Source organism: Artemia sp. Qi Xiang Cuo, chromosome 10 (assembly GCF_049724085.1).
Source record: "Artemia sp. Qi Xiang Cuo chromosome 10, ASM4972408v1, whole genome shotgun sequence".
NCBI classification, from domain to species: Eukaryota; Metazoa; Arthropoda; class Branchiopoda; order Anostraca; family Artemiidae; genus Artemia; species Artemia sp. Qi Xiang Cuo.
In genome coordinates this window covers 17,905,208-17,917,692 of record NC_142803.1, presented here as the reverse complement: position 1 = coordinate 17,917,692, position 12,485 = coordinate 17,905,208, and the positions used below count along the sequence as shown (strand labels likewise).

The 12,485-nt window shown below is 33.5% G+C and overlaps 1 protein-coding gene across 1 annotated transcript in view; it reads left to right on the top strand.

The window, feature by feature from the left end:
• Nucleotides 1-12,485, top strand: part of Ssrp (structure specific recognition protein) — a 63,323-nt gene that overhangs the window by 23,770 nt on the left and 27,068 nt on the right. Inside the window, exons 4-5 of the mRNA XM_089095291.1 lie at nucleotides 8,393-8,565; nucleotides 11,044-11,217. Of these exons, the coding sequence (XP_088951417.1) occupies nucleotides 8,393-8,565; nucleotides 11,044-11,217 (347 nt within the window). The remainder of the gene's footprint in view (nucleotides 1-8,392; nucleotides 8,566-11,043; nucleotides 11,218-12,485) is intronic.

Genomic DNA, 12,485 nt, shown 5'->3' with positions numbered 1-12,485 from the left:
TATGACGAGCAAATAAGCTTTCAAATGGGGATAAATCCATTTATTTAGACGGTGAAAATAAGTACTAAAATCCAGATATTTCGATCACATATACAGCAACCGTCTTCAGTATCTCTACTGAAGACGGTCGCTGGATACGTGATCGAAATATCTGGACTTCTGTACCTTTTTTCACTGTCTAAATAAATGGATTTATTCCCATTTGAAAGCTTATTTGTAAAAATAAAAAAAAAACAGGTAAATTAACTAAAAAATAAATAGAATAGTAAATAAAAGCAGGACTAGTCACTTCATCTGCGTTCTAACTTTGAAAAAGCTCTTAATAGATGTTGCAATTTATTTCTGGAAAAAGAGTTAAGTAACTCGAGTTTTACTGGGTTTATTTTTTTTATTTGGCTTAACGTCTCTCAATTTACGAAAAGATTATAGATTATAGCAAAGATTATACGTCATTTTACGAAGATTACTGCAAAAGTTGCACTTGGAATATTTCAATCTCAACAAAATCACGGGTAGAATACGATTAGTTTTTTTGTTCAGAAGTTTGTAGGGAGGATTCTGCACTTTGTATCTTTTTATTTTATATTAAATTTTATTTTATTTATATTATATCTTATATTTTGTTTTATTCATTTTTCATTTTATCTCGCTGTTCGCTGGATACGTGATCGAAATATCTGGAAAGTAACACTGTCTAAATAAATGGATTTATTCCTATTTGAAAATAATTTTTGGGTGCAATTATGTTAGCTAATTTTATTCAGAAAGTAACAGGATCCTGCACTTTCCATTTATTTAATGGTTTAAAAAAAGACAAAATATTTTTATCCTACAAACACTCTCACCCAAACTAATTTTTGGATGCAATTTCGTTACCTAATTTTATTCAGGAAGTAACAGGATCCTGCACTTTCCATTTATTTAATGGTTTAAAAAAAAGACAAAATATTTTTATCCTACAAACACTCTCACCCCAACTAATTTTTGGGTACAATTGTGTTACCTAATTTTATTCAGAAAGTAACAGGATCCTGCACTTTCCATTTATTTAATGGTTTAAAAAAAGGCAAAAAATTTTTATCCTACAAACACTCCAACCCAAACTAATTTTTGGGTGCAATTGCGTCTACCTAATTTTATTCAGAAAGTAACTGGATCCTGCACTTTCCATTTATTTAGATTCCATTATTAGACAAAATATTTGTATGCTACAAACACTCTCACCCCAACTAATTTTTGGGTGCAATTGTGTTACCTATTTGATTCAGAAAGTAACAGGATCCTGCACTTTCCATTTATTTAATGGTTTAAAAAAGACAAAATATTTTGTGCACCCTAATTTTTAGGTGCAATTATGTTAGCTAATTTTATTCAGAAAGTAACAGGATCCTGCACTTTCCATTTATTTAATGGTTTAAAAAAAGACAAAATATTTTTATGCTACAAACACTCACCCCAACTAATTTTTGGGTGCAATTGTGTTACCTAATTTTATTCAGAAAGTAACAGGATCCTGCACTTTCCATTTATTTAATGGTTTAAAAAAAGACAAAATATTTTTATGGTAAAAAGACTCTCACCCCAACTAATTTTTTGGTGCAATTGTGTTACCTAATTTTATTCAGAAAGTAAAAGGATCCTGCACTTTCAATTTATTTAATGGTTTAAAAAAATACAAAATATTTTTATCCTACAAACACTCACCCAAACTAATTTTTGGGTGCAATTGTGTTACCTAATTTTATTCAGAAAGTAACAGGATCCTGCACTTTCCATTTATTTAATGGTTTAAAAAAGACAAAATATTTTTATGCTACAAACACTCTCACCCCAACTAATTTTTGGGTGCAATTATGTTAGCTAATTTTATTCAGAAAGTAATAGGATCCTGCACTTTCCATTTATTTAATTGTTTAAAAAAAGACAAAATATTTTTATGCTACAAACACTCACCCCAACTAATTTTTGGGTGCAATTGTGTTACCTATTTGATTCAGAAAGTAACAGGATCCTGCACTTTCCATTTATTTAATGGTTTAAAAAAAAAGACAAAATATTTTTATGCTACAAAGACTCTCACCCCAACTAATTTTTTGGTGCAATTATGTTACCTAATTTTATTCAGAAAGTAACATGATACTTCTCTTTCAATTTATTTAATTGTTTAAAAAAAGGAACAATATTTTTATCCTACAAACACTCTCACCCAAAATAATTTTTGGATGCAATTACGTTACCAAATTTTATTCAGAAAGTTACAGGATCCTGCACTTTCCATTTATTTAATGGTTTAAAAAAGACTAAATATTTTTATGCTACAAAAACTCCCACCCAAACTAATTTTTGGGTACAATTGTGTTACCTATTTGATTCAGAAAGTAACAGGATCCTGCACTTTCCATTTATTTAATGGTTTTAAAAAAAAGACAAAATATTTTTATGGTACAAAGACTCTCACCCCAACTAATTTTTGGATGCAATTTTGTTACCTAATTTTATTCAGAAAGTAACAGGATCCTGCACTTTCCATTTATTTAATTTTTTAAAAAAAGGCAAATTATTTTTATCCTACAAACACTCCCACCCAAACTAATTTTTGGGTGCAATTGTGTTACCTAATTTTATTCAGAAAGTAACAGGATCCTGCACTTTCCATTTATTTAATGGTTTAAAAAAGACAAAATATTTTTATGCTACAAACACTCCCACACCAAATAATTTTTGGGTGCAATTGTGTTACCTAATTTTATTCAGAAAGTAACAGGATCCTGCACTTTCAATTTATTTAATGGTTTTAAAAAAGACAAAATAATTTTATGCTACAAAAACTCCCACCCCACCTAATATTTGGGTACAATTGTGTTACCTATTTGATTCAGAAAGTAACAGGATCCTGCACTTTCCATTTATTTAATGGTTTAAAAAAAAATACAAAATATTTTTATGCTACAAAGACTCTCACCCCAACTAATTTTTGGGTGCAATTTTGTTAGCTAATTTTATTCAGAAAGTAACAGGATCCTGCACTTTCCATTTATTTAATGGTTTAAAAAAAGACAAAATATTTTTATGCTACAAACACTCTCACCCCAACTAATTTTTGGGTGCAATTGTGTTACCTAATTTTATTCAGAAAGTAACAGGATCCTGCACTTTCCATTTATTTAATGGTTTAAAAAAGACAAAATATTTTTATGCTACAAACACTCCCACCCAAACTAATTTTTGGGTGCAATTGTGTTACCTATTTGATTCAGAAAGTAACAGGATCCTGCACTTTCCATTTATTTAATGGTTTAAAAAAAAGACAAAATATTTTTATGCTACAAACACTCTCACCCCAACTAATTTTTGGATGCAATTGTGTTACCTAATTTTATTCAGAAAGTAACAGGATCCTGCACTTTCCATTTATTTAATGGTTTAAAAAAAGACAAATTATTTTTATGCTACAAACACTCCCACCCAAACTAATTTTTGGGTGCAATTGTGTTACCTATTTGATTCAGAAAGTAACAGGATCCTGCACTTTCCATTTATTTAATGGTTTAAAAAAAGACAAAATATTTTTATGCTACAAACACTCACCCCAACTAATTTTTGGGGGCAATTGTGTTACCTAATTTTATTCAGAAAGTAACAGGATCCTGCACTTTCCATTTATTTAATGGTTTAAAAAAGACAAAATATTTTTATGCTACAAAAACTCCCACCCAAACTAATTTTTGGGTACAATTGTGTTACCTATTTGATTCAGAAAGTAACAGGATCATTCACTTTCAATTTATTTAATGGTTTAAAAAAGACAAAAAATTTTTATGGTACAAAGACTCTCACCCCAACTAATTTTTGAGTGCAATTATGTTAGCTAATTTTATTCAGAAAGTAACAGGATCCTGCACTTTCCATTTATTTAAAGGTTTAAAAAAAGACAAAATATTTTTATGCTACAAACACTCACCCCAACTAATTTTTGGGTGCAATTGTGTTACCTATTTGATTCAGAAAGTAACAGGATCCTGCACTTTCCATTTATTTAATGGTTTAAAAAAAAAGACAAAATATTTTTATGCTAAAAACACTCTCACCCCAACTAATTTTTGGGTGCAATTGTGTTACCAATTTTATTCAGAAAGTAACAGGATCCTGCACTTTCCATTTATTTAATGGTTTTAAAAAAGACAAAATATTTTTATGCTACAAATATTCACCCCAACTAATTTTTGGGTGCAATTGTGTTACCAATTTGAATCAGAAAGTAACAGGATCCTGCACTTTCCATTTATTTAATGGTTAAAAATAGACAAAATATTTTTATGCTACAAACACTCCCACCCCAACTAATTTTGGGTGAAATTGCGTTGCCTATTTTTAGTCAGGAAGTCACAGGATCTTGCGCTTTTTTTATGTATTTGTTGTTTGTGTGTATTTTGAGATTTACGAGACTTGTATTAAATATTAATTTTCGAAACAAGACAAAAGACGGAGAAAAAAAAGGTCCACATGCGCGGTTTACTTTGAGTGAGAGTATAAATTATAAAAAAAAATATGGCGACTGACGTGGAAAATATCAGGAAATGAGTCTTTTTGGGGAGGGGGGAGGAGGATAGGGTTCAAAGCCCCTTTCCATGTCTATGTGCCTAACTTACTTCAAAAGAACGCCATTTGTAATTTTGGGGCCAGAAACTAGGAAAGAACACAACAATGAATTATTTAGATTTAGATAAAGCAAACAATTTTGAATTTTAAATTCTGATCATTTTTAGGTGTTTCTAATTGTCTTCTAAGTATATCTAATTGTTCTAAACTCATTTTTTAATTATTTCTGTTAGTGAGAAAGGATTCAGCTGTTTATGGAAAAAGTAAAAGTTCTAAATACGCCAAAGGGCATTGACAAATATTGATTCAACTGCTCGGACTTGTTTTGTCTGAGGGGCTGGAATGTAGATATAACTTTTCAAGAATGTGACATAACCATTCGGGTTGAAACAGCCACAAGCTGTATTGTGTAAAGTTAAATTTTTTTCTATTACAAGCATAGTTACGCAAATCAGTGTTTGCACTGGGATTTCTCTGAATTTCCTGTGAAGAAAATTAATTTCTCCAAAGTATCCCAGGAACTTTCGCTAATACGCAAATGATAGAGCGAAAACAGAGTGTTAACAGTCATTGGCAATGTCAATTTTTGGAAAAAAATTTTGTTGACATTTTCTATGCAGAAATTCGTAAAACATTATCCTCCTAAATATGATCGAGATCACCCCACTCTGTGGTATTAGATTTCATTGGCTATTGTTGAAAAACCCAATTTTTCTTTCGATTCTGCAAACCTAAACAATATAAAATTGATGGTGAAGAAATAAAACAAGATTGTTTCACCGAAAAACTTTTTGTCGGTGAAACGAGCCAAAGGGTGATGCAAGTCAGTATTTCCACTGTCTTTTGTTTGAATTTCCCAGGAAGAAAATTAGTTTGTCTAAAGCAGTGGTCGGCAAACTTTTTTGCCAAAGAGCCATATATGTACATTACCAGGATTGAAAAAAATTTAGAGAGTCAGATCGGTTTATTAATGTAGTAAACCTTTATTATGATTTTAGACCTTCATTAAATTACGGTTACACTGAATGAAACTTGATTTTAAATTAATAAAGATTATATTTATTGATTAAAAAAAGAATTAAAGTAAGATATCCATAAATTTAATTATGACAATAACTGACAAACACTTAATGCGAACAATGTCCTTGCATCTCCTTGGAAAGTTTGAGTATGTTAGGTTTGTATGTTGTTGTTTTTATTTTTTGGCACGATTCCAGGTTCTCATCAATAAGACGACTTCTCAATTTACTCTTGATAAAATTCATGCTTGAAAAAGATTGTTCGCATGAATATGTAGAACCGAAAAGGCAAAGAACACCAAACCCGAGTTTTTTCAGCTGATCATAAGAGTCAGGAATACTATTCCAGGCGTTGAACATGATCATGTCTTCCTTCTCCGGGTCTTTCAAAGCAGACCACTTGTGTTGTGAACTAAGTTCACATTTGTTCTTCTCCAGTATTTCCAAATCAACACAAAGATGTTCAAATTTAGAGCTCTATATTTGCTTGTTTTTGAAATCCAGCAATTGTATTTCGAAGTTACTAATGTTGACGCCAAAAGGAGAAAAATTTAAATCTGTTATCGTAGCTTTAAGGGGGTTTTTGGTAAATGTTAAGGTCGCTTTGCTGTTTTTAAGTTCCTGAAACCTGCTGAGAAATACCTCTCTCATTTTTAAAATGGTGGTTTTGAAGTAGTGTTTGTCAATAGAGGAATTATTTTTTTTGGTGATGCTTCAACAGGCTCGGAAAGTGAAACAGAGTTTCCCTTTCAAAATCTTGAGCAAAAAGCTTGTACGACAAGCTTTTTAGCTTACCGTTATGTGGATTAATAAAAAGAGATAATTTATTTTCGTATGAAGTGACTTCTTCTAACATCGAAAAAATAGTATTTCCTTTCCCTTGTAGTTTATGATTAAGCTGGTTTAGATGAGACGTAACGTCTATCATGAAATAAAAGTTTTGTAACCACTGATCGTCCGTTAGTTCTGGATAGTGAACACCCTTCTCAAGAAGAAATGATTTGATTTCTGGTAATAGTGATGCGAAACGTTTCCTCTTGATAACCAACGTACCTTGTTATAAAGCACAAGATCAGCGCACTCACTCTCTATTTCAACTAAAAATTCCTTAAACTGACGATGATTAAGAGCTTTAGCCAAAATGGAGTTAATTATAGTAATCACCAATTCCATAACTTTACGAATTTCTTCTGGAAATGTCTGCGCACAAATCGCTTCTTGATGAATGATGCAATGGTAAGCAAGTATCTCGTGATTAATTTTTTCTTTCAAAATAGCAAGAAACCCTTTTCTTACGGCGGTCATACTTTTGGCCCCGTCTGTTGAAATCGACACAATTTTATCGAGAGGAATATGATGTTTATCCATACACTCAATTACAGCATTTGCGATATCCTCTCCACGTGTCCGATCTTTGAGTTGCAATAATCCTAAAAGTTCTTCTTTGGGACCCGTATGAGATATAAATCTTACAAACAGTAAAACTTGCGATGCATCATTTATGTCACAAGACTTGTCAACTGCTATTGATAAGGCGGAAATCAATTTCAGATCTTTGATTAGCTGGATGGTAATATTTGAAGACATTTTAATTGTTCTATCTTTCATTGTTTTGGCAGACACTGGTACCTCATTAGTTTTTTTAGTATATCTGCTTTATTGTTAAAACCCCGAAGTAGCTCTTCAGATGCATTTACAAAACAACTTTTTATGTATTCACCGTCTGTGTACGGTTTCCCTCTCTTAGCAATCTCTTGACTGATAACAAAACTTGCCATATTAACATTGCTGGAAGATTGCATCCAGTTCTTAAATACAGAAGCTGATGTCTCTTGGTTCTTTTGAAGTTCCTCAACTGCTTTCTTCCTTGCATCACCGAGAGGATATTTAGTGCTAAATGACGCGTGTTTAGCTGTAAAATGTCTCTCCAAATTTGACTTCTTGTTATGCGTGAATTGTTCCTTACAAATAAGACATGTCGGAAGACCATTTAAGTTTACCATAAATGCGAAAGTCTCGGTCCACTCAACTCTAAATTCACGGTTTTCATCTTCTATTTTTCTTTGCTTCTTTTTGGTAGCCATTTCAAGGCAGCTAGAAAAACATTTCAAATTATAATCTTTTCAAAAGCCACCAATACAAACTTATTGTCATTTTTAAATTGATGAGAAAAATACCTGCTAGATGTGCAGCTAGATGGAAAAATACAACAACTTTAGTCTTTAAGAAGGTATCCTTGTAACACGCACAGACACGATAAGCTCCGACCACTACCTGCAACTGACTGCTGACTGGCACAGTGGGCAGTGGCTGGCATGTAGAAACGCGCGAGTCTCCCCCGCGCCGCGTTCCCTTCAATCGTCAACCGACCGATACCCTCGGCGCGACTTGCGCGTCTGCTGCCTGCATTTAAATATTTGTGCTGGAGCGGCATTTGAGGGGCCAAAGAGCCGCATGCAGCTCCGGAGCCGCACTTTGCCGACCACTGGTCTAAAGTATTCTCGAAATTAGACGTTCGCAAATACCGAACTAGCACGAAAACAAATCTTTAACATCTTGTTTTAATATTGAAAACGCCGATTTTTCGGAAGGGTGTAATTCAACTTACAACATGTATCATTATAACCTACCAACAACCTCCAACATACCATTATCATGTGAAATACCACCGTATTAGTTACTCTGCGAGATGGGAGACGGTAGAGAAATTACAATTTGTATCTTATTGCTTGTCTGTGGCTCCATATAAACAGTACAAATGGTCTATGTTTCAGAATGATGAAACAGCAGTCTCCTTAATTGAAATGCGCTTTTATGTTCCATCAGTGGACGACGGGGAAGATAAGGTGGAGAAATTCGCTGATCAGGTGACGAGCAAAGCCAGCGTGATCAGTGCCACTGGAGATGCAATTGCTATATTCCGAGAAATTGCATGTCTCACTCCTCGGTAAGTAACTTTGTCATGCATTACCACCCAAGGCCGTATATAGGGGGATCAGGGTTTGCCCCCCCCCCGTTTTTGTCCGACTCGTAAAAACACTGTAAAGAAACTATTGATGCGTTGTTTGATATTTTTTATCGTACACCCCCCCCCCCCAACAAAAATTATGGGTGCGCCCTTGATCCCCACCATAAGTTGATGGGGATGCCACCAGCTGTCCTTATAAGCCACGCCAGTATTAGAAAATTTTTGTCAAGAATTTTGTCAAAATGTTTGTAAAAAAGGGTTAATAATAAAAAACAGAAAAAGAAGGTGATAATACTCAAAGCAGAAAAAAGGTTAATAATAAAAGAGAGAAAAGAAGGTGATATCACCCTGGTCCCCGACCACAAGATGCGAAGACATACAATCTTAGAATGAAATTTTGTTTCTTAGAAATGGGAAAATAAAATTGATGGCGAAGAAATAAAACAAGATTGTTTCACCCAAAAACTTTTTGTCGGTGAAACGAGCCAAAGGGTGATGCAACATTTCACGTAGCCGAAGCAACGTCATTTTTATGTTGGATAGTTATAATTTGTTTTTGCGGTCTCGAATTTCCTTTTGAGATCGCAGTAAAGCGTGACAGGTAAGTTAATTTCTAATAAATCTTATCCAAAATATCTTTCCAGCCCGAACCATTAGTAAAGAGCGAAACGTGCCAAGGATAAGGAAAAATAAAACGGAATTTTAATGATAATATATTCATCTATGATTCCAAATATATGAAATTCATCAAGTTCCCGTATAAACCTATGAAAATTTGTATAATATTAGAAAAAGCAGGAGCGGATATACCTTCCAAAAGGGAGGCAACATTGATGAAATTTACTCCATTAATCCTATGAAATCATCTAATAAAAGAAGAGTCTAAAAATAGAAGAACTCTTTCCCTTAAGGAGGCTATGGACTGTATCTATTGATGGACACTATCATATTATCCAAATTACTTTATAGATTTTCCTGAGCACCAAAGTTAGCAACCAGTATCCCCTTATCTTAGGTAACTAACGGTTACGCAAGGACGTACCCAGAGCGGGGGGATTAGGGGGTTTGAACCCCCCCCCCCGCCCCCCCCCCCAAAAAAAAATGTTTGTCCGACTCGTAAAAAACACAGCACAAATGAATATAAAGAAACTTTTGATGTACTTTTTAAAGTTTTTTTTGCCCCCCCCCTCCCACCAAAAAAATCCTGGATATGTTCCTGCCATTACGAGCATCCTCTTGAATGAGGGCATGTAATAACTAAGGAAATAGGGGATGTCATATAAATTTAGATAAGGGTTTATAACCTGTATGAATTACATTCTGGGTTTTTGCTTCTTAACAGGATTAGAGCTAGAACAAATATTTTTTTATAATTATTTTACTTGATTAATTTACAGCAGATTTTCTACGTGTTTCTAATTGGATATAAAAGCTGCTTTTATCGGTGTATTTTCTAATTGTGATTAGAAAATCTCTTAAAGTTTTAAAAATATATCTAAAAAGTCAAAGATATAAAGAAAATCTCTGGGGACGTCAAGTGCCCCCTCCTACCCCAATTGACGTAAGGTTTGCAATCTTTTTATTGGCATATCCTGCATTGGTATTGATATATTCCGAATTTCGAGTCCAGTGTGACATAAACTAAACCCATATTATACTGTATATCTTAGTTCCAAAGAGAGATTAAGAATTGTGCGATCTGGTTTAATTATGGAATTGTGATTTAGTTGGAAATAACTATGGAAGATTTGCTGTAAGTCGACCAAAAACATATTCATGGAAGTAGGGCTATATACAGGATTTTTTTTGGTGGATGGGGGGGTAATTTTTTTTAACACATCAAAAATTTATTTATATTCGTTTTTGTTATGTTTTTACGAGTCGGACAAGCATTTCAGGGGGATTGCAAACCCCCTAACCTCCTCTCTCTGGATACGCCCTTGATGGGAAGTACTCGAATACTAATCTATTAATGAGCAATCTATTCTTATTAACGTTGAAAATTAACTCAATTGCTCTATATTGTAAAACTTAAAGAAGTTCCAATTTCCTTTAAATACTTTCCTACGACCTTGTCCCACTCAATTGGGGGACAACCTGCTTTTGGTTTGGACCTAGATGGTAGGCTGGAAGGGACGATCTTTAGCAATATCATCCTTTATCCGTTGAGGTTGTCCTAGTCATCTCAACCTTTCTCTCATTGTAGCCCAAGAAGGTGGGATTGAACCCCATTATTCGTACAGCTTAAATATGCGCTATTTTAATGTGTGCAAAAATAAAAAAAAATAGTAAATTAAAACAATAAATGTGCAATAATAACAATTTTTCTTTATATATTCTGTAGTTTTCTCTTAGTCTAAGAGATGCCTATATTAGATTATCTAGTGTTTATATATTCTGTAGTTTAAGCTATATTTTCATGGGAGTAGGAATTAATCTTCTGCATTTGTTTTTCAGTGGTCGATACGATATAAAATTATATAACAGTTTCATTCAGCTCCATGGTAAGACGTTCGACTATAAAATTCCTGTGTCAACAGTTGTTCGTCTGTTTCTCCTTCCCCATAAAGATGGACGACAAATGTTCTTAGTGATCAGTCTGGATCCACCCATCAAACAGGGTAACACAAGGTACAGTCTCAAGGAATTTGTCCTTCTCCCTCTCTATCTCCCATTAGCTCTCTCTCTCTCTCTCTCTCTCTCTCATCCACTCTCTATAACACTTTCTCTTGCCTTTTGTTTCCCCCTCTCTCTTTCGCCTTCTATCTCCCTCTCTCTTTCCCTCGCACTCTTTTTCTTGCTCTCTCCCGCTCTCTCTATCTCATTAACTCTCTGTCTCCCTCTCTCTCTTTCACTCTATCTCTTTCCCTATTCATCTCTCTCTCTTTTTTATCCCTCCCACCTAATCTATTTTTCTTTCTAAATCGGTTTCTGGTCATGCTGGTATAAGTTTCAGTCATTTCTTTATTTCTAGAAAAAGCTGAGTTGATCCCAATATAAAAATTCTTTGACTTGATTTAGATTGAAGTATGCATTTGGAATAATTAATTGGCAGACTGTATGGGCACATCCGAATAAAATGGCCTAATAACTGCTGAATTACTGGGAAAATATGGGGTTGTAGAAATTTCTATTATCCTGATAGGATGTACCCCAACGGTAACCCAAAAACAAGTTTTTTTGTGGTTTGACTCCTCTCCTTTGAAGGGTTAGGCCTGTGTTTACCTATCCTTGGGGGAAACACATAAAAAGAACCAGATGAATGGATGTCCATAGTATGACAGAATCTGAGAGAAGGGTGCACTGAAGCTGTTATCAATTAAGGATTAAGTGTGTAGAAAGCTCCTCCCCTCTTAAAAAAGTTTGTTGTGCCCTATTAAAAATCCCGTAGTATACCCGACATAGTGAGGAAAATCAGAATTAATCGTGTGTAATACCTATTAGCAAAGATTTACGCGCCTTTGAAGGTTCGTGTAAGTTTTTCTCTCAAACAAATACCAATCAACGCTAGCTAGGGATATGCAACTAAACCGTAAAGTGAATTACAAAAAATATATAAAGGCATATTAGTGCAGCGCAAATCGGCCTTTGGCAGCGCAGCAGCGCAAAGTTTTATTTTTTGTAGTTCAAAGAGTTTACAAAATAGAAGAGGTATATCATAAATATTTTCAATTATGAAGCTAGAATTTTTAATTATGACATTTTTAAACGTTTAATGAATGTTGTTTGAAACTTAGATTTTATTAAATTAAATCAATTTAATTAAATTTCATTTTATCTAATAACTTAGTCTTTATTAATTAATTAAATTATAAAATAGTTAATTTAAATTAAAGTTTAATTGCATTTTAAAGTTAATAGAATTTTAAACATGAGTTTTAATTATGAAATTTCTAAAA